The 22,633-nt window shown below is 53.3% G+C and overlaps 1 protein-coding gene and 1 long non-coding RNA gene across 3 annotated transcripts; one reads left to right on the top strand and one right to left on the bottom strand.

Moving 5' to 3' along the window:
• On the bottom strand, positions 1–3,470 carry LOC121357881. The gene is made up of 3 exons (XR_005955792.1): positions 2,997–3,470; positions 913–1,321; positions 1–249 (listed from the first exon to the last, which is right to left on the bottom strand). It is a non-coding gene; the product is annotated as an uncharacterized LOC121357881 (long non-coding RNA).
• Positions 3,471–3,572: 102 nt separating this feature from the next.
• Positions 3,573–9,519, top strand: LOC121357880 (zinc finger protein 239-like). 2 transcript variants are annotated; one of them, XR_005955791.1, is made up of 3 exons: positions 3,573–4,255; positions 4,633–5,253; positions 8,086–8,208. XR_005955791.1 is itself a non-coding variant. In XM_041475576.1 (3 exons), exon 3 carries the CDS (start codon positions 8,205–8,207, stop codon positions 9,114–9,116), a length of 912 nt encoding a protein of 303 aa, XP_041331510.1. In that variant the 5' UTR covers positions 3,587–4,255; positions 4,633–5,253; positions 8,086–8,204; the 3' UTR covers positions 9,117–9,519. The 2 variants fall into 2 exon arrangements, 1 of the variants encoding a protein (XP_041331510.1); XM_041475576.1 differs by having other exon boundaries at positions 3,587–4,255; positions 8,086–9,519.
• The last annotated feature ends 13,114 nt before the right edge of the window (positions 9,520–22,633 follow it).

Here is a 22,633-nt window from a genome sequence, read left to right as displayed (position 1 = left end):
CTGGGACCCCGTTTTGGGAAGGGGCGGGAGTGGAAAACGGGGGGACACAAAAAGTTGGGAGATCTGGGGGGTCCAAAGGTCAAGGAAAAGATCCAAAGGCTCTGGGGTCTGGGAAAAGCGGGATGCCGGAAAAGGGGAGCAGGGGGTCCCAGAGCACTGACGGGGGTGGAGGGGGGTCCCAGTCCCAGATAAGGGGGTGCAGGGGAGTCCCAGTGTCTGGAAATGGAGATTCACAGATGTCCCAGTGCCCTGGAATGGAGGTTCAGGGAGGTTTGTGTGCCACGTTTTGGGGTTCAAAGGGATCCTGATCGCCAGGAATGGGGGTTCAGGTGGGTCCCGATGCCACATTAGGGGGTGCAGGGGGATCCCGTGGCAGGAAATGAACCTTCACGGGAGTCCCTGTGCCCAGGATTGGGGGTTCAGGGGAGCTTCCCTATGCAGGAATGGGGGTTCAGGGGATTCTCTTCCCGAAATTCGGGGTTCAAGTAGGTCCCGGTGCCCGGAAACGGGGGTTCAGGGGGGTCCTGGTGCTGGGGAAGGGGGTACAGCGGGGTCCCGCTGCCCAGAAATGAGCGCTCAGGGGGTCCCCGTGCTCAGGAATGGGGGTTCAGGGGGTCCCGGTGCCAGATGAAGGGAGACAGAGTGGTGGGGAAGGGGATTGAGGGGGATCACAGAACACAAAAAGGGGGTTATGTGTGGTGCCCTTGCCAGGGAATGGATGTTTAGGGGGTTTCGGTTGTCGGAAATGGAAGTTCAGGGGGTCCCGGTGCCCGGGAATTGCGGTTCAGGGGTGGTCCCGGTGCTGGGGAAGGGGATTGAGGGGGATCAAAGAACCCAAAATGAGGTTCAGGAAGGTCCCGGTGCCTGGAAATTGCGGTTCAGGGGGTTCCCGGTTTCGGGGTTCCCACTCACCTTTGGTCGCGACCCCCGGGTCCCCGAGGAGCCCCAAGAGCAGCCCCAGACCCAGCGCTGCAGCCATGGCGCTGCTCCGCTACAGCCCCGCGCTCAGCCCTGGCCCCGCCCACAGCCCTGGCCCTGCCCACAGGGCCGCCTCCGGCCCCGCCATTGGCTCCGCTATTTACTGTCCGCCAATGGCAACCCGATATGTCAGTGACGTCACCAGTCGCCGGGCAGATCCCGGTCTCTCAGGTTGGGACGCGGAAGCGAAAGGGACCGAGAAGGGCGGGGAGGGGAGGGGACGGGGGAATTCCGGAGAATCCCTCTGGATCTCTCTGGATCCCCGCTGCGACCGCCCTGGAGCCCTCTGAGAATCAGCTGGGACCCCCTTGGACACCCTTAAGAAAGCGCCGGGAATGGAGAACTGGGGGGGACAGGGGAATTGGAATTGATGCTGGATGAGGGGGTGCAGGGGGATCCCCGGGCTGGATAAGGCGGTGCAGGGGGGTCCTGGTGCATGAGAATGGAGGGTTTGGGAGGGTTCCAGTCCTGGATATGGGGGTGCACACGGCTCCTGGTGCAGTGGAATGGGGGTTCAGGGGCTCCTGGTGCTGTATAAGGGGATGCAATGCAGTCCCGGTGCTCAGGAAATGGGGTTCAGGGGGGGTTCCCTTCCCTGGTTCTGGGGTTCAGGGGGTCCTGGTGCCTAGAAATTGAGGTTCAGGGGGGTCCTGGTGCCGGATGAGGAGAAGCAGTAGGCTCCCAGTGCCCAGAAATGGGGGTTCAGATGTGTTTCCGTGCCAGAAATGGGGGTCATGGGGGGTCCCGGTGTCCAGAAATGTGGGTTCAGGAGGTTCCAGGCTCCAGGTAAGGGGTGCAGGGGTTATCGGGGCTGGGGAAGGGGGAACAGGGGGGTCTCGATGCCCCGAAATGAATGTTCAAGGGGGTCTCTGTGCTCAGGAAGGGAGGTTCGCTCGGAAATGTGGGGTCCAGGGGGTCTCAGGGAAAAGGAAAAAGGGGGTCAGAGGGCTAGGAAAGGAAGGATGGATGAGAAAGGGGGTGCAGAAGGGGACTGGTACTGGATAAGGGGATGCAGGGGGGTACCAGTGCCCAGAACTGAAAATTCAGGGGAGTCCCACTGCCCAGAATCCCCCCTGGCACCTTCCCGGACCCCCTGAGACCCCCCCTGTATGATGAGCAGGGGGTGAAGAACTGGGGGCATGCAGAGACTGGGGGGTCTGGGGGCATCCAAGAGGCAGGAATGGGAACCGGGAGAGCCGGGAAGGGGAAAGGGGAATTCCACGGAGTTCATCTGGATCCCTCTGGATCCCCCCTGCGACCCCCGTGACCCCATCTCAGAAAGCAGCGGGAATAGAAAAGGGGGAGGACACAGAAAGTTGGGAGATCTGGGAGGTCCAAAGACCAAGGAAAAGGTCTAAAGGGTCTGGGGAAAGCGGGATGCCCGAAAATGGGGGACAGGGCGATCCCAGAGCTCTGATGGGGTGCGGGGGGGTCCCAGTCCCGGATAAGGGGGTGCGGTGGGGTTCTGGTGGTGGGGAATGGAGATTCAGGGGTGTCCCAGTGCCCTGGAATGGGGGTTCAGAGAGATTTCCCTGCCCAGGAATGGGGGTTCAGGGGATTCTCTTCCCAGAATTCGGGGTTCAAGTGGGTCCCGGCACCAGGAAATGGCGGTTCAGGGGGGTCCCGGTGCTGCCGAAGGGGGTACATGAGGGTCTCGATGCTGGGGAAGGGGATGGAGTGGGGTCACAAAATGGGGGTTCAGGGGGTCCGCGTGCCGGGGAATGCGGGTTCAGGGTGAGTTTCCTTCCCGGAATTCGGGGTTCAGGGAGGTCCCGGTGCCAGATAAGGGGGTACAGGGGGGTCGGTGTGGCCGGAAATGGGTGTTCAGGGGGTGCCAGTGACCAGAAATGGAGATTCACGGGGGTCCTGGTGCTGGGGAAGGGGATTGAGGGGGGTCACAGGACCCAAAATGGGGGTTCAGGGGGGTTCGCGGTTGCCGGAAATGGAAGTTCCGGGGGTCCCGGTGCCCGGGAATTGCGGTTCAGCGCTTTCCCGGTTTCGGGGGGGGTCCCACTCACCTTTGGTCGCGCACCCCGGGTCCCCCAGGAGCGCCAGGAGCCCCAAGAGCACCCCCAGACCCAGCGCTGGAGCCATCGCAGCCGTCCCCGATCGCGGCTGTGGCGCAGCTCGAGAGACTCGAAAGCGAAAGTGCCCGAGGGAGCGCGGGGGGAAGGGAAAGGAGGAGGGGAAAAGGGGGAATTCCAGGGAATTCACCTGGATCCCCTCCTGGCACCCCTCAGGATCCCTCGGGGATCCATCTGGGACCCTGCACGGGCGCTGGGACCCCGATCCCTGATTGCCAGTCTCCTTCTTGCTCTCTGCTGTTCTCTCCCTTTCTTCTGGGGGATCACAAATCCCAGAGCGGCCGCAGAGCCCCGTGCCCAGCCCGGGCTTCCCAGCAAAGCGAGGCCTGGGGCTGAGGTGCCCTGGGCTGGCGGGGAATGGGGGCCCGGGGGTCCCCGGGGGGATCCAGGGGCTGGGAGAGGAGGATACCCGGGAAAGGGGGTGCAGGGGGGGGGTCCCAGTGCCCGGGAATGGGGTGGGGGGGCAGAATCTGGGAAACAGCAGCAGCTGCTGGGGAGGGACTGGGACAGACTGGGAAAAGAACCCACTGGGAGCAGAAGTGGGGCACCAGGGATCATGCTGGGATATACTGGGACCACACTGAGGGCTACTGGGAGCAACTGTGAGCATGCAGGGCACAATTAAGATGTACTGGGAGACCCTGGGAATGGTGGTAATCATCCTGGGACTAACTGGAATCATACTGAGAGTGATCAGATCTGTAGTAGGGGTGAATTAGAGAAACGGGAATAATGCAGGGGCAACTGGGATCATACTGGGAGCAGCTGGCCCATGCTGGTGTCATACTGGGATCATACTGGGATTGACTGGGTTAAACTTGGAGTGACTGGCATAGTACTGGGAGTGTCTGGCAGCTACTGGGATCATACTGGAGAGGACTGGCATCAAACCAGACTCATACTGGGAATGTTTGGGACTTATTGGGATTGTACTGGAGGTGACTGGACTGATACTGGGAGCAACTGGGACCACAGCAGGGGCAAATGGCATCGTGTAAAGTGTGACTGGGTTCATACTGGACTCTTACAGAGAGGGACTGAGAGGGAAGGAACCACACAGGGGATGACTGGGAGCCACTGGCACCATGTCGGGGGCAGCTGGAACCTACTGGGAGTGATTTGGACCATACTGGGAGTGACCGGGATCACGCAGGGGGTGACCGGGAACCACCGGGGAGGCGGCCCCGGCGCAGGTGGGAGCCGCGCTGGGTTGTGCGGGGGCTCGGGGCTGGCTGCGGGCCTCGGGGGCGGCAGGGGGCTCGAGCGGGTGGGTTGTGCCGTGGCCGGCCCGTGTTGGCCCTGGGCTGAGGGCGCTGCGGGAGCGGCTGCCCGCGGACTCCTTGCCGCCGCTGCCTCGGCAGGAGCCGCTGCCCGGGCCTGGCTGCGATTGGGCGCTGGTGCCGTCAGTCGTGGTTGTGGCGCGCTGATTGGTGAGAGCGGGGCGGAGGCGGGCCCCGTCGGCGGGCTGAGGGCGGCGCCATTGTCGGAGCTTGTGTGCGGGCCCGGGAGCGGCGGCAGCGGGCGGAGCCCGGTGAGGCGGCGGCGGAGCTCGGAGGCGGCCCCGGCGCAGGTGGGAGCCGCGCTGGGTTGTGCGGGGGCTCGGGGCTGGCTGCGGGCCTCGGGGGCGGCAGGGGGCTCGAGCGGGTGGGTTGTGCCGTGGCCGGCCCGTGTTGGCCCTGGGCTGAGGGCGCTGCGGGAGCGGCTGCCCGCGGACTCCTTGCCGCCGCTGCCTCGGCAGGAGCCGCTGCCGGAGCAGCGCTGGCTCGGCCCGCTCGCTGTGGCTGGGACAGAGGGGGCTGTTCCGTCCCCGGAGGCTGCGCTGGGGTCGCCTCCCAGCTCCGCCGCCGCCTCACCGGGCTCCGGCCGCTGCCGCCGCCCCCGAGTCCGCACACGCGTTCCGGTAATGGCGGCTCTGAGGAGAGAGGGGCGCCCTGGGGGTGGCACCGGGGCCGTGCTCAGCCCCGCTCTGACCAATCAGTGGCCAGAACGAGGAGTGACGGCAGAATTAGCCAATTAGAGCGAGAGGCGGGCTCTGCACACGGCACGGCCTGGCCTCCCTTTCCCCGAACTCCGGCATTTCCCGGAACCCGCGGCTGAGGAGCGGCCCTGGCACTGGGCCCGGCCAGGGCAGGAGGCCAAGGAACCGCCGGGAGCTCGGCCTGACCGGGACCTGAGGGCGCTGGGAGCTGGGGTGAGTCCGGGACGGAGCAGGGACCCCCCTGCAGCCCCGGCAGGAGCCCAGGCCGGAGCAGGGGATGCTGGAGAGAGACCAAAACCTCTCTGTCACTTCCCACCTCACCCTGGGCAGGGAACAGAGCACGTAAGGAAAGGCTCGAGGGTCTGGATAAGGGCGGGGACAGTTCAGTTACTGGTTGCGGGCACAACACACTTGACTTGGGGAAATTAATTTAATTTATTATCCAACATGTCAGAGCAAGAGAATGAGAAGTAAAATAATTCCTAGGAAAACATCTTCCCCCCCACATCTCCCTCCTTCCCGGACTTTATCTGCATTCCCACTCTTCTCCCCACCCAGAGGCACAGGGGATGGGGTCGCAGCCAGGCCATGTCACAGCCTCAGGGTGAGGAATCCTTGTCCTGACGCAGTCCCTCGGGAACGGGCTGCTCCAAGGGGATCCGCCACGGGCTCACAGGACCCGCCAGGAGCCACTTCCATGGCTCTGCAGGGGCTTCCCACGGGCTCGGGGCCTCCCTCAGGCATCCCCTGCCCGCGGTCTCCTTGCCGCCGCTGCCTCGGCAGGAGCCGCTGCCGGAGCAGCGCTGGCTCGGCCCGCTCGCTGTGGCTGGGACAGAGGGGGCTGCCCCGTGGGCGGGGCTGTGCGGGGAAATTGCCGTGGCCGGAGGTTTGTGTGGCCCGAGCAGACAGAGGAGTCCTGTAAAAGTGACTTTATTGCTGGGCAGAGGCACAGGCCGTGCGGCATTTGCCAGGCGCTCTCTGCCATTGCTGTAGTACGCAGCCTCCTTTGGATCCTCATTTTCCCGGCCGCTTCTCCCTCTCCCTTTGCCCGCTGGCTGAGGTGCTTGGAAGGTTCAGACTTCCCGATCCGCCACCTGCATGTCCTCGTTAATGTGCACCCCCACTTTTGTGGGGCCGATATTCATGGCTTTGCTGAGTCTTTCTTCTTATCCTCGAAGTTCAGGAATTCAGTGGTACTTTGAGCAGCTCTCTGTGTCAATTAGTAACATTTTCTGAATCTCTTGCTTTCTTCCATTACTTCCTTATGTACAAGTCCCTGACCCTATCTCCCGGCAGATTCACTCAGCTGCTGAATGAGCTGCCCTCTCAAGGTGTCCGGCATGGTAAAAAGATGAGAGTTGCTGTAGCACATAGGAGGAGAAACTGCATTCGTTTAACTCATCGTCTGCCAGGGAACCACGAAACTGTGTCCCATTCCCATCGTTTCAACCTTTGGACTGGTACATGAGCTGCTTTCTTATTTCTTTGTTATCTGCTTCTCGAATTTTCCTTTCTCACCTTTTTGCAAGCAGCAGTTTGAGTCATTTAATTTCCCACAAACTCCTTTTTTTGCTAACAGTTAATGTGACTCCATGCCATTGTGAAGTGTTGTGTTCCTCATTTCAGTGGATTGGTCAGCAGGAAGGTCAGGAGCTGGAGCTGTCTGGTTGGTTATTATTTTGAGGACAGCTTGTCATCTAATGATGCCATTGAAATGATAAATGGGTTCTGTGGCTCCTGATATGAGTTTGTTCAGGCTCCCAGGGGCTGGTCCACAGTGTTGTAGGATTTCTTCTGGTGGCCTTTCAGCTTTTCAGAATTCCTTTTGCCCTCTGTTAGGAGACATGGTGTCAGCAGAAGATGTTGAATCCTTCCTGCTCAGGGCATTTCAGTGCCAGGCTCTCACAAGCACACACAGGTCCGCTGGTTGAGCTGACCATGGGGGATAACCTGTGCTTTGTCCAATTCCCCTTCCTTCCCTCCCTTGGAAAAGGGTGTTGCTTTTAGACACCACTTGTCTTCATTGATTCAAAGTACTTTGGAAAGGCTCCATATCTAACTTTCCCTCTTTGCCTGGGGCTGCCCACACTTCAGGGTTCACTTCAGCACAGGCCTTGCCAGACATATGGCACAGAGGTACAACAGAGCTAACCTCTGTATCACCTTTTATAATATTAAATTCCATTCCCAAGTGAGCGATCAAATCCCTTCCCAGTCAATTATAATCGCCATTAAAAGCAAATAAAAATTCATGTATTTCAAACCCATCTCCCACATCTGCTAATAGTGGTTGAATAAAACCACTCCTTTTCCACTTACTGTGTCAATAATGAAAGATATTTTTGGCATTTTTTTCCCCCTGGGGTCTAAGATTCGGAGTGGATGGAGAGGCCCCTGTGTCCATCAGGAGAGGCCTCCTCTGGATGCAGAGCCACCCTGAGTGTTCTCAAGGGCTCCAGTGCGGCCGAGAGCCCAGCGCTGCCCCAGCCCGACCTGCCCCAGCTCCATCCCTGCCCCTGCGGTGGGATGCTGTGGCTTTGGGGGGAAGAGGGAGCCGGCAGTGGGTGCTGGGCCTGGGGCAGGAGGAGAAGGGAAGGAGAAGCAGGGTTGAGGAACAGAATGGTCAAATGATGCATGTGGGAGGAAAAGGTGGGATTGTGCAGGAGAAGGAGGAATATGAGGAGGAAGAGGAGTGTGAGGAAGAGCAGGGACACATGAGGAGGAGTAGGAGCAGAAACAGGAAACGCCACAACATTTCATCAACCCCCTGTATCTCCAGCCTCACCCCCAGCCCCAGGATCATTGCCACCTGACCAGGTGGGGAGGATCCACGATTTCCACAGGGGCGAATCTCGGCTTTCTGGGTTTATTGGGTTCTGAGCTTTATTGGGTTAAATGTTCATGTTTTGTTTTTTTGTGAAGCCTGAATATTTGTATTTTGGAGGGGGTTTGGTCTGAATCTTGATGTTTGGGGAGTTTTTGAGCTGTGTCTTGATGTTTGGAGGATTTTTGTACTGAAACTTGATGTTTTGGAGGTTCTTACAGACACGAGATTCCCAATGGCTTCCTGAGATGAACTTGGGCAAGGAGGAACTCCCAGTCCAAGGCGCTTTCATCTTGTTTTTTTCTCCAAACCACAATTTTTCATTCTTACGCATCGCTGGATGGAGGAGGAGGAAAAGCCCTGGAGATATCGCACAAGGAGGGGCTGCAAATCCAGCCCAGGGAGCTGCGGGGAGGAAAGAGCCCCCCTGAGCCAGGAAGGCGGCCAAAGATCCCGCCAGAGCTCAGAGCTGGTGGAGAAGCCTCTTGGTGGGGAGAAGCCACACAAGTGCTTGGAATGTGGGAAGGTCTTCAGCCGGCGCTTGAACCTGATCCAGCACCAGGTGATCCACACTGAGGAACGGCCCTACGAGTGTGAGGAATGTGGGAAGAGCTTCAGAAGGAGCTCATACCTGATCCAGCACCAGGTGATCCACAGTGGGAAACGGCCCTATGACTGTGGGGAATGTGGGAAGAGCTGCAGAGGCAGCTCTGACCTGATCCGGCACCAGAGGATCCATACTGGGGAACGGCCCTACACATGTGGGGAATGTGGGATGGGTTTCATCCAGAGCTGCAGCCTGAAGAAGCACCAGAGGATCCACACGGGGGAGAGGCCCTACCAGTGTGGGAAGTGTGGGAAGAGCTTCAGCCAGTGCAATACCCTGATTCAGCACCAGGTGATCCACACAGGGGAACGGCCCTACACCTGCCTGGAATGTGGGAGGAGCTTTGGGTGGATCTCTGCCCTGAGAAAACATCACCAGCGCATCCACACTGGGGAGAAACCCTACAAGTGTCCTGAGTGTGGGAAGAGGTTTCAGATCAGCTCTGATCTCCTTGTACATGAACGGATTCACACAGAGGAGAGGCCCTTCTGCTGCCCCGACTGCGGGAAGGGCTTCCATGTAAACTCCCGCCTCACCACCCACCGGCGCATCCACACTGGGGAGAGGCCCTACAAGTGTGGGGAGTGTGGGGAGAGCTTCTCACAGAGCTCAACCTTGACCAAACACCAACGGAGGCGCCACTAAGGGAAGCCCTGTGAGTGCCCTGAGTACTGGAAGAGCTTCATGTGCTGCTCCAGCTCCATCCCCCATGGGAGGGGAGGATCGGCATTGGATGGTCTCCAGTGACCCCGTTGGGCAGATCCCTGATGACCCCTTACTGGAAATTGAAGAGAGAGTAAAACAGTGGAGCTGATTGAGAAACTGTGGGAGACACAGACACACATAAAGTCTCCTTTGGCAAGAAGTGACCAAGAAACATGTTGTGAGACTGTGTGATAAGATAATGTTACCAGGTGATGTGATGTCATGAACAATATGCAACCAATGGGAAATTGTTACCAAAAGTAGAGCCCTATATAAGCACCATATGAAGTAAAACCCTCTGTACAGGCCTGGTATACTCAATAAAATTGGCTTCTGATGTAAACTCGGATGTCCCCATCTCTCCATTGCTGATAATTGGTACTCTGTGTGAGGAGCAAGAACCAGCCTATCTGTGCTGCTGTTGGCAAGCCCTCCACAACTGGAAGTGCTGGTGCGAGAACCAGGAGTGGGCCCCAAATAATCCCTCCTCGGAGAAGGAGGTGAGCCAAGGGGAACATGGGACAAAGCACATTTAACAAAGAGAGAGGCTCTTTTGAACTCATGCTTGCTTTGCTTGGGAAACATGGCAAATCCTTGCCAAAGCTGGTCTTGAAACTTATTCTTAAATGGGTGGCTGTTAAACGTCCCAATGTCACTGCCTCCTCTATTTTTACAGCTGCTGTTTGGGATGACGTGGGGGTTGAGCTCTGTGATTTAGCTCGTGCAGGACACGAACCGGCAATGCGTATGCTCCTGTCCTGGAGAAAAATTTTTGAGACATTGAGAAAGCAAGAGCAGCCTCAGGCTGTATCCTCAGTGGATACCGCTGGCCTCCACCCTGCTCTGACTCTCCCTGCCCGCTTGAAACTGGTGCTTCTAAAACTGAAGAGCAGCCACAGCCATCTGCCCAGACAAAGGAGGAGAAGGCATCCTGTCCCTCGGTTGTTAGCAGCCTATATTGCTGACCATGGCTCTAGTAGAGAGGAGGAGGGGGACACCTTCAATCCAGGACCAATAGATACAGATGCTGAGCCTGGCCTATTCCCTCCTGACCCTCATGAAAACTGGGTGTGATTAAAGAAAAAGGGTCTTAAGGAGGCGGATTTTGATGTCACAGTGAAAATAGTCGTGCCAGTCAGACTTCACAGTGCCAGGGGAAACAACCTGCAGTGGGAACCCCTCGCTTATTGGAAATTAAGGAGCTACCCTGTATGGCTATGGAACACAGGCCAGGGTCTCCCTATTTTGCTCATCTTTTACAGTCTACGTTATCAACTCATCTTATGACTCCTCATGATTTAAAGGGATTGGTGAGCCTATTATTAACCCCAACTCGGTATGCCATTTTTGATGCTTGTTGCAAGGCACTAGCTTGTTGGTGGTGGAGCAAGAGGCAGCAATGCCGCAACCTTCCAGAAGCGTCTCCAGTAATGGAGCCACTTGGTGGCACAGGCACACACACACAATCACTCCAGCACACACTTCCGGTAGCTCTTGTAGAATTACCCACAACAAAGAAGTGGGAAGGGTCTTTGCATGGAGTTCCAAGGAGGTTTGTTGCAGCCACACATGAAGGGGTCCAGCGACATTGACAAAAGCACATTGGAGGGTCCATATTTAAATATAGGGTACAAGGAGGCAGAGCAGAGCATCAGGGCCAGTGGGCTGAGGGCTCAGGGTGGTACAGAGGCGGGACAAGGGGTGGCAGCCAATAGGGTAAAGGCAGCAGGACACTGCAGAAATATGGGACCAATGCATAAGCAGGGAAGGGAGAACATTCTAAGGCATATACATATGAGGAAAAATTAGTGGGGAGGCCAACGGGACAACCAGGGAGGTTTAACTGGGTTACATTTGCATATACAACAAAGCATCCTGTGAGAGGCTCTGCTCAGTCACCCTGAACAGGGAGATTTCTCCAGCTTAGGGAGGATTATAATGGATCTTTGTTCTGTAGGCCTATCGGACTCCACAATTCCCCCTTCTTTATTTAATAAAAAGGCATCTCCCAAGGATGGTTTGAAAATTAAACATTTAAAACAGCTTAATAAACATAAAACAATAAAACCAATCAAAAGCACCCATAATAAATCATTTATTTTGGATGCAAGCCATCCTTTGAGGCCCCAGTTTCCAAAGAGGTCCTGGTACGGGTCTGGGGCCATTTGAACTTTTAAGTTCTTTTGCTTGGTCCTGGATCTTCCAGATTTTGGCATGGATGCCCTCACTGTAGGAGGATAGGTTGAGGCAGCACAGCCTGTTGAATTTTTCTTTGGGCTGTGTCACCATCCATGTATCGATGGTTGGTGGTGATGGGGGCATCCAGAAGACCAGGATGACTGAGGCCATGTAGGCAGTGGCTCTCATTGTGGTGGATGGTGTCAGGGTAGATGCTTTCTGTAAGGTTTAAACAAGTTATTTTAACAATTGTCACATTTAGGGTGGGCAAGGCTCGTGCCTTCCCTTCTCTTCCTCTATCCCCCTTCTTTGTTTAATAGGAGAATCAGGAAAGGGGAATAGTAATAAGGTAAAATAAAATGCGTGGCTGTGGGGAAAATTAAAATAGAGAAGGGGGGATGGTAATTGTTGTAACTGGGAACAGGAGGGTATGTGGGAGGATGTTAGTAGGATATTAGTGAGTGGGGTATGGGGGGATGTTAGTAGAATGTTAGTAAGGGGAGGGGTGTGACTTATTTATTCTGTGGTTGTGGGTGACGTGTCCATGTCCAGCTCTGGTCCTGCTTCTTGTGGTGGGACAGGCGGGTAGATTTTGTCTGGAGGATTTGCACTGTCTCTGTCTCCATGCAGAGCTGGTCTCATCTTTTGGGTCTTCTATGTTGGTCTCAGGAGTGTTTGCCACTGGTGTATTTGTTTGTGCAAGAAGTGGTTTTAGAAATTTCCCTGGGAACCACCTGGGTCCTGATGGTGTTGAGATACAGGCATATCCTCTTCCCCAAGTTATTAAAGGGAAAGGGCCAGAAATATGTTGGGTGTCTGGGTCCTTGATCAGCACTGGCGGTTTTTCAACTAGTTTCACTTGGCATGAGTTGGAAAAGGAGAGGACAGGGGGGAATTGGCTCTGTGAATGAGCTGTTAAAAAATTTTATTGTATAAAGATCCTTACAGAGCCTCTCAGTTGGAGAGGTTGTCTCTGTCCCTCCCCGTTGCTGATCGAGAACCCGTTTAAGGGTGGAATGGGCTCTTGGGCTCTTTCAATGATAGCTTGGCTGGTGGGAGAATGAGGTGTGTCTGTATTGTGCTTTACCCTCCACTGATTGAAGCTCCATTCCTTTGAGCTTGTGGGAGGTATGAACCAGACCATTGTCTGTTTTAATCTCTTCAGGGACTCTCAAGGTGGCAAACGCAAGCAGAGAGTGCCTGATGGTCTCTTTGGCACTTTCTCCTGCATGGACCAAGACAAATACTGCCCCTGAGAATGTGTCAATTGACACGTGTTAAGTATTTGGATCATCCAAAGGCAGGGTAATGTGTAACATCAGTTTGCCACAACTGGCAGCTGTTCAGGCCTCGGGAGTTAACCCCTAAGGCGAAAGATGGAATTTGATAAACTTTGTAATTTGGACAGGTGGACACCATTGCCCTGGCTTGATCCCAAGGTAGTCTGAACATTCGCATTAACACAGAAACGTTTTGATGAAAGAAATCATGGCTTAGTTTGGCCTGTGAAAAAATATCTGGCACGTTGGCATGGTGCACAGGCATGGCCAGGGCATCTGCTTTACAGTTCCTTCTGCGATGGCTCCTGGGAGGTCTGTGTGTGACCTCACATGCCTAATGTGAAACAGTTGCTTTTGGTCGGAGAGAAGGTATATTCATTCTGAAAGCAACTTGTACAAATTAGGGTTTATTACCTCCCTTAATAGCGAATATTCTGCCCTCATAGCTACTCCAGCAACATAGGCCAAATCAGTGACTAAATTAACAGGTTCTTGGAACCTCTCTGACGCGGTGCCAGAGTCTCACGGCTAGCTCGATCATCCCACAGCACCATGCTGAGAGTGGGACACACCCCAGAAGCAGGGTGATCTGGGGTGCAGCTTAGAGCAAAAGCTCCATGGCACTTGGATGAAACAGACGCAGAGTGTGGAGGCAAGGATGAGGAGGAGGCTCTCAGTCTGGGTTCCAGGGAGAGGTTTATTTGAGGGAAAATCCAAGGACGAAGAGCCGCGATAAAGGGTTTGCAGGAACCTTTAAGTGGGGGAGGTTCAAGGGGAGGGTACAGAACTTCAACCAATTAGGGATATCCTGGGGAAGAACAAAAGGCTGGGGTTTTACAGTGTATCAACCAATGAGGGGGATGAGGGGAGGAGAATGAGTCACATAGTCCAATGGGGCGTCAAGGATTAGGGGATTTCCAAAGGGGAGGTTCAAAATGGGAGTGGTACAAAGAGACATTGGCAGGGAACTCACTGGAACAAGGGGCTGGTATTAAGGGGGATTGACATGCATGGGCTGGGCCGAGGGAGGATTGACACAGAACATTTGAGGGCAATGGGCAGGATTAGATGAGACAGACAACCTAGCGGGAGGTTACAATTTCAGGGACAAGCCATTAACTCTGGGGAATAAGTGGGATACAGACGAGTCCATGAAACCTAAAAATGCACCACAACACCTCTCAAATGCTCTGACAATGGCAGGGAGTTGAGCAATTTGAGGGGATCCCTCAAAAATTTGGACGTTAGACTCTCACTTCTGTTTTAGAGGATCCCTCCCAGTCATCACTGACTTGTGGGTTGCTCCTGAGCCATCTGTGAAAATTCTCAATGCCTTTAGAGGTTTTCTGTTTTGGACTAGTGTTGGGACCAAAATAAAAACTGAATTGAACAGCTTATGACTTGGTGGGTGGATGGAAATTTGGCCTGGATAGCTGTCCATGGTGAGTTGAAGGTGTTCATTTGTCTGGAGCAAGCAAATTGTCCAGATCTCCTGTTGTCAATGACACATTGACATGTGAAGTCATACCCAGCAAGGGTGGAAGGCGTGCTCTGGTTTTAACAATTAGTTGTGCCTTGAGTCCTGCAGAGTGGTGATTGTTTTGGTCAGTTGATGGTGGAGAAAGACCTACTTGAATATGAGGAGTGGATGTTTCAGTTCCTTGTCCTAATGGAATATTAGCGTGTGGGAATCTGGGTGACTTACCCAGAATTATGAGTCTGAAGGAAAGCATCGGATATGTTCAATGAGCTTGCTGGGAGAAGAGGGCTTTTTGCACTTTTTGATGGATTCCTGGGCCTCCGGAGTGATGCTTCTTGGGGAATCAAGATCCTTGTTGCCAAAAGGAGGCTGAAGAGCGGAGTGAGGTTTTCCATTGTAATCCCCAGCAGTGGATGCACCCAGTTGATGGATCCGCAGAGCTGGTGAAGATTGCAGAGGGTCCTGGGGTTGTCCTTGATAGAAAGCTGCAGGGGTACGACAGTCCACTCATGGATCCAAAGTCCCAGGTAAATCCAAGGTCAGGTGTGTTGGATTTTGTCCTCCTGGATTTCAAATCCAGCTTCCTCAATTGTCTTGACGGTCTCAGAAAGAACTATGTTAAGGTAAGTCTCTTCCTGGGCACAAATAAGAATGTGCCTCAGGTTAGGTGGGTGTGTTTTCAATTACCATCTGTTAAAGGAGTTATCCTCTGTTAATTGGGCAGTTAACTTTATCTCCTCCACAACCAGTCCTCCCTCTGGGACATATCTTCTGTTAATGGGCTATTGAGTGTCACCTCATGATTGATAAAAATTTCATCCATCCAGAGGAAGGAGCTGTCCCAATAGGACATGAAATAAAACAATGCGGACACTGGAACTCCAAGGTAAGAAGAAGGGAAGTTTATTTTCTGACTCCAATATTTATATACTGTCAAAAGTGACAGTAGATTGGAGGATGAAATTGCCACCTCTCCAATGGCACTTGACAAACCAACAGCCCATCAAATTTCTTCTCCTCCAGAGAGGAATGTAAAAACAATAATTATTTACATAAAAGTGTGTGAGAAACTCCATTACAAGAATGTAAACATCAGAAGGCTTAGAAGAACTTAGAAGAACAGGACGACATCTCACCCTTTTTCCGTTTATACAGAAAAAGAAAAAATGAACAATGTGAAAAGGAAAAAACGATGTTCATCAGAGTGATCACTCACGTCATCTGCATCTGAGTCATCTCTCAATGATTCATCCACTTGATGACTTTCAGTTTGGTCACGGTTTCCATTTTGCCTGTTGGCCGGATTCTGTCTGTACGGTTGCAGTCAGGACAAAGACACTTCAAAGGTACCCAGCATACCCCAGTATCTGTGGATACACATGCATACCCACATCCCGAAGTGATAAGGTCATAGGGACCTTCTCACTGTTTGGTGACTGAATTCTGCACCCGAACCTTCACTCGAGGTTGGTGTGTCTTCTCCACAGCCTGCAACAAAAGGTGATGATTCAAGATGACAGGATTATTTGAATACTGCGGCACAGTGAGATTATTGATGGTAGACAAAGCTTTTGCCAACTGACTGTGTGGGGCTTTACCCTGCATTCCCTGTTTTGGTTTTTGAAGAACCCGCTTCAGAGTAGTATGAGCGCATTCTACAATAGCTTGGCCAGTTGGAGAATGAGGGATACCAAACTTGTGTGACACACCCCGCAACTGCAGGAACTACCGCACCTTCTGTGATGCGTAAGCAGGACCACTGTCGGTTTTCACAGCAGAAGGTATGCGCAGAACGGCAAAGGCCTGCCTCCAGTGGGCAAGGACATCACGGGCCTTTTCTCCAGTGTGAGCAGAAGCCCACATCGCAGAGGAGGACGTGTCCACAGTGACATGCGCATACTTGAGCTGGCCAAACTCAGCAATCTGGGTGACATCGGTCTGCCAAAGCTCCAAGGCCCTAAGGCCTCTGGGGTTGACCCCTGCCAGCAAAAGCACAGCAAGCAGAGGACAGTCGTCACATGACTGGACAATGTCACGAGCCTCAGTTAGCGTCAGCTGAAACTGCTTCTGCAGGGTATGCACATTCTGATGAAAAAACACCTGCAATGTCTTGGCCTGTGCAAGTGTGTCAGGCTGAGGTGCTACCCACGCTGGGTAAGCCAACTTGTCAGCCCTTGCCTTACCTTCCACTATAAACCCTGGCAAATTGTTGTGACTACTCACATGCAGAACGTAGTACAGATGAACCTGGGCCTGAATGGCACACCACAAGGTCTTCAGTAAATGAAACAAGGCCAGATTACTGACATCCTACAAAACTGAATGACCCAACCGCTGTGCAACGTCGGCCACATAGGCAGAATCTGTGACCAAATTGAAAGGTTCCTGGGAAAATTTTCTCAAATGCCATGACAGCAGCTTTCATTTCAACCAATTGGGCTGACCCATCCTCATGAACTTCCAGGACCTGCCGCTCAGATCCGTCCCTCCAAGTAACAATGGCCTTCCCTGTTTTCCCTGAGCCATCAGTGAAGACGGTGGGTCCTTGCACTGGTTCGTGACCAGTTTTGGGCCGCAAAGATATTTGTGTGAATTTCGCCACCTGCAGTATCTTGTGGCTGGGCAGATGATAAATGATCTGCCCGGAAAAGTTTTCCAGAGCACTTTGCAGGGACACACTGTTTGCAAAGCTCCAGTCAAAATCCTCCCACTGTACCGGGAGTACGATCTTTGCGGGATCCTCACCCATCAATTACAAACATTGTTGCTGGCATTTGATTATCAAGCAAGCAGTGAACTCAGACAATGGGGTTGCTGTCTTCTGCGGCTGATGGGGCAGGAAAACCCATTTCAAGATGTGCAAGGAATTGGATCATTTGTCACTCCATTGGCCAGTGATGCCTGTGGGATGCGAATCTGGAGTGGTAATGAACACAGTGACATCAACAGAAGGATCAAAGCGATAAACCTGGCAAGCAGAAACAGCTTGCTGAACCACCTCCAGCACCTGAGGCACCTCAGGGGTCAATGTGCGAGGTGACTTTAAATCAGTCTCCCTTTAACAGATCAAACAGAGGAGACAATTGTGTGTCCTTCAGTCCCAGGTATGAACGTAACCAAGTGGTGACACCTACAAATTTCTGGGCATCATTCAGTGTCTTCACATAATGCACAAATTGCACCTCCTGGTGTCAGATTGTCCGTTCGAGAATTTTGACTCCCAAATACTTCCAAGGCGGTTGTTGTTGAACCTTTTCTGGAGCCACCTGCAGCCCATGAGAATGCAAAACATTGAGCAACTGAGGCTGGATCCTCAGCAGCTCCTCCTGGGTGGACGCAGCCATCAAAATGTCGTCCATATAATGATAAAGACGGGCATCGGGAAACTGCTTGCGAACTCCAGACAAGGCACGGGCACATGCCATTGGCATATGGCCGGAGAATTTCACATGCACTAGGGCAAAGTCCTTCATTGATATTGCTGTGCAGGCTCAGCGTTGTTAATTGCTGGCACCAAGAAGGCAAAGTTTGGTCTGTCATCGGGATGCAAAAGAATTATAAAAAAGCAATCCTTCAAATGACGTCTGCAGCGCTGTCCAGAAGCCTGTGGAGGTGGATCTCTGGTGTCGTACCCATGTGCACAATGATGCCCTGAAGGGTGGCACTAGATCTCCCCATAAGGAGAGCACTCGTGCCCTCACCCAAGGGACCAAAGGTATACAGGGGGACCTTGTGTATTTTGCAAGAGTCTAAGACAACTGTTGCTGCTGTGCAGACATCAACACCTGCTGAGCCGTGGGTGCTGCCTGCAAGCTGGCTAAGCAGACCTCCATCAGCTCCGGGACATGGAGAGAAGCTTGTGTCTGGGTGCATCTCCCTTTCGCACTCCCATTTCCCGAGCCCAGCAAAGCCTGGCCATTAGCATGAGCAGTTTCCTTACAGACATTTGCAGTATGGTTCAGCCTTCCACACCAACCACACAAAAACAAGGGAGTTGTGACCTTCTGTGCCTTCTTTCCCTGTTTTGTGCTGGCCTGAGCATTCCCCTGCTGTTGCTGCCTGCCCTGCGGCACTGTCCAGACTGGCTGCGCAGCAGTAGCCATGGCAGCCATCTTATGACCTGGAGTGCCTATCTTTGCACAGGCCTCCACCATCTGGGAGATGGAAGGATTACCAGGAAGAGATGTTGCAGTGTGATATCATGATTTGCCTCAGTTTCCCCTGGGTTTTCCCTGAAATCTCCTTCCCCAGGTGGGTTGTCATTCGCCCTTCCTTTCCCCACCCTTGACCCTGGCTGGGCACTATCAACCCAGAAATTGCAAGGAGAGTGTCAAGCAATTGGCAGGTTCAAAGGATGCTCTCCACCCCTGGGGGGCCATTGGCCCACCCAGGTGTCCCTCTCACCTGAGACCCCCTCCCCCTGTACCTGGTTGTTGTTCCCCGGGTCCCCTCCCCTGGCCCTCTCCCCAGGTAAAAGGGCAACCAGACCACGCGGCCGGGGTTCCGGTAGAGAGTTCTGTTAGAGAGTTCATGGGAGTTATTGCAAGATTCAGAGACTGTGCCACCAGATAAAAACTCTGGATTAAAAACTCTCCATCGGGACCCACTCCTTCCTTCACCATCGCCTTAAAGGAACCTCCAGCTCAGGAGGGCCAGGGGGGGGACCCCCTCAAAGAAAGCTCCAGCCTGCAAGCACTGGAGCTCGGGGCATGCCTGGACTTGTCTCCACATGCTCAGCTGCAAGCACAGGCACTGAACAGCGTCTCTGGGGAGAAAACACCACAGGTGCTGCTATTTGGTCAGCAGCCAAGGCCAGACAGACCAAGGCAGTCCCGTCTGTAATATTGGTACACTCCGATAAAGAGCCTCTATGATTCTCCTACAATCTTCATTGCAGTTACATCTTTCAGGGTGTGTAAGCACAAGCCTCCTTGCCTCAGGATTGCCACCTGCTTCTCCACAGAGGCAGTCAGGCTCCCTGCAAATCGTAGGAAAGACTCATCAGTCCCCTGGACAACAGTTGCAAACGACTCCTTTGGAGCAGCCAGTTCTATGGTCTGAACCAACACTGCCATACCTATTGTCTGGCACTGGCATTGTGGTCAAGCACAAGGGGATCAAAGCCAACTTGCTCACTAGGACCAGCATAATTGCCTATGCCCAATAGCACATCAGTGCCAGTCAGACACCTGGGATCCTGCAGACCCAGCATAGCATTCCACTCCACTGCCCTGGCTGCCAGCTGAGGCCATTTAGACTCCAAAATGTCCCAATTCTACAGGCAGAAAAAGAATACAAGCCAAACTGCGGATGTCATAAGGTGTCAGCAAATCAGCAGCAAGCACTCAAGCAACTGCATGACTTCAACAGACCCCAGACCATATTGTCTGACCTTATCACAGAATTCCATCATAGCTTTCCATGATGAAGGTTGATAGGTGTTATGAGTAACACCCCTAAGCACAGGGAAAGCCTGGCACCCCCCTGGTAAGGTGGCAGCACCTTCTAAGTCTGGTCCCATGGGCCTCACAGGGACAAAGGCAGATGCCTGACTGGGAGATAGCTCAACACCACCCAACACCGCATCCCCTGCAGCTCAGCAGGGCCAGAGGAGCCATCTCTGCAATCTAGCAGATGCTGCGTGAAGGCATAATCAACCATTGCCTCGACCTTAGCTTTGACTGCTCTCCAGAACCGCCTGTGTTCCCTTGGATGTACGGTCACCTGACATGGGGGGAATGTCCACAAAGCTGTCAAGGAGGGTCCATGGCCCCGGGGAACCCCCAGTCTCCGGCCGGCCACGTCATCATTTGTGCTAAAAGTGAACACCTCAGCATCCTCCTGAGCCACAGCCCCAGTATCTGTGGGAGGCAGGGGCGGTGGGGCCAAACCAGCTGCTGCAGGGCCCACTCCAGCCCCAGCAGAGCCCATGCCCGTTGGCAGCCCAGCAGTGCTGTCCGCTGCAGCACGGGCAGAGGACGCTGCAGCAGACCCAGGTCCTGGCAGTACTTGTAGATCCGGGGCGGGTCAGAGCGGGACCTGCACAGGGCCCCCCTCCACCAGCGTAGGGGAGGGATGGGGCGCAGAGAGAGATGCGACTCGCGGAACTGCGTCACTGCCCCGTGCCCTGGCCACGCAGGGCAGCACAGGGGTGTCCGGGACCGCCCCTAGGAGGGTCCAGCGTGTGACACGAAACCCCACAGCGGACACCGCCCCACCCAAGAGGAGCGGGGTGGGCTGCCGACCCACCATGGTGGGGGCCCGACATACCACCGATCAACGCCCTGCCTCTGGTGGCTTCCACCACGTGTACATGCCCGGCAGACTGTGCGGACTCAGAGGCGGTCGATACCGCCCCCCCGAGGACGAGACTGGTGCCGAAGTGGACAAACCCACTCCCGCTGCACCCAGGGGTATTTAATGGAAACGCCACAATTCGGACAAAGTGTTGTCACCGAATCAGACTCAAGCAGAGGTGCAGCCTGAGCCAGGGGCTCCCCGCAGCCCCCAAGCACCGTGAAGACACAAAGAAAGGGCAGTTCTCCCCGCACTGCTGCCTCCATGGCACAGGGAGGGGTGGGGTAGGCTTAGCCAACTCCACAGGGATCTCAGAAGCCTGTGGGGCTCTGCCCACTCACTGACCGCTTGGAACCAGCTGGCTGGGAGCCCAATCCACCCTGGGGGAGCAAACGTCGCCATCCAAGATGGAACCATCTTCCAGCTCACTGTCCTGGGGGAGAGGGGAGGGTTCTGCTTTGCGCTGAAATTCGAATTCCCCTTCGTCTGTGTCCAAGATGGAAGGGTCCTCCTGAAAACTCTTGAGAGCTACAAAATCCAATCCCCCACCCAACCAGGTCAAACTTTTTCCACTGCACCAGCAACGATCCCATGTCTATACTACAATCAGCAAAGAGAGCTGCCATGAGGCGTTCTCCCATGAGAGACCACACTTTCCTGGAGAGCACCTCCGCAGGGTCTGAAATAAACCCTTGCTCTCTTGCCCACAGAAATAATCTCTCAAAATCGCTCCAGGAAACGGAAGCCCGTTTCCACTCCATGAGACCCTTTCTGAGATCCAAAACCAAGGAGTCCTCCATAGAAACCACAGGGGTTGCCACTATCACAAGAGCTGCAGGCAAAGGGCCAAACAGCTCGCAGTCACCACGCCAAAGCAGGGAAGGGGGGGTAAAACTATACGACCTCACTCACGGCTGTCCCACACATGATGACTACCACATGTCGCAATAGGACATGAAATAAAACAATGCGGACACTGGAACTCCAAGGTAAGAAGAAGGGAAGTTTATTTTCTGACTCCAATATTTATAGACTGTCAAAAGTGACAGTAGATTGGAGGATGAAATTGCCACCTCTCCAATGACACTGGACAAACCAACAGCCCATCAAATTTCTTCTCCTCCAGAGAGGAATGTAAAAACAATAATTATTTACATAAAAGTGTGTGAGAAACTCCATTTCAAGAATGTAAACATCAGAAGGCTTAGAAGAACTTAGAAGAACAGAGCAACAAGGAGCCAAGCATTTGTATCTATATATATAATAATATATATAGGATATAATCTGAGATTTGGAACAACAGAGACAGCCTTTTCTCACTGGATTCCTAGAGAAGCAGCTTTCTTCTCCACTGCATTCCCAGAGGAAGTCCAGATAAAATTGCCTGCTGCAACACATTAGGTATGGTTTTGATTGCAGCAGCAGCTACTAGAGAATCTACATAGCCATTGCCTTCAACAAAAATCCTGGTAATGATGTGTGGCTACGAATATGCATGATGAAATAAGGATGTTTTCAAGCACAAATGACTGTCCATAACTTCACTAACATAGTAAACAATGGTTTCTCTTGGATATTACACGAGATCTGAAAGATAAAAATATCCATTCCAAAATATGCAGTTGGTCTTCCCAATTATCACTCCATTGACACAGTATTCCACATGTTATTTCATGGTCTTTCAAAATAAACAATTGAACACCAACAGAGGTATCTATTCTGATAACAAATTCGTGTGCTAAGGCTAATTCAATTTCTTCTAGGGTCTTTTTTTGCTGACGGAGTCAATTGCCTCTCATCAGTAGAGGAAGTGATGCCTGAGAGCAAATCAAACAATGGTTGCATCTGATGACTGCATTGATGTTTGCATTGATGATTTATGCCTAAATATGATCGAATCCAATCTATTAAACCAACCAATTTCTGTACATCGGTAACAGTTTTAACATCAATGTCTAATTTCACAGGTTGAGGCATAACTTGAGTGTTAGTCACCAACATACCTAGATATTTCCAAGGCATGTGTTTCCACACTTTCTCTGAGGCAATGATCAGACCAAAAGCTCTCAAATTTGTCACGGTACATTGTTTAAGAGCTGATAACTGTTGTTTGTTATCAGATGCCAACAAGATATCATCCATGTAATGATAACAGCAGCAAGCATTAAATTGCTCCCGCACTTATGACAAGGACTGTGCCACAAACCATTGACAAATAGTTG

The sequence above is a fragment of the Pyrgilauda ruficollis genome, unplaced genomic scaffold (assembly GCF_017590135.1).
Source record: "Pyrgilauda ruficollis isolate IOZ18807 unplaced genomic scaffold, ASM1759013v1 scaffold354, whole genome shotgun sequence".
Lineage (NCBI taxonomy): Eukaryota > Metazoa > Chordata > Aves > Passeriformes > Passeridae > Pyrgilauda > Pyrgilauda ruficollis.
Note: the sequence above shows the minus strand (reverse complement) of the source record. Positions and strands in the feature narration are given on the sequence as shown.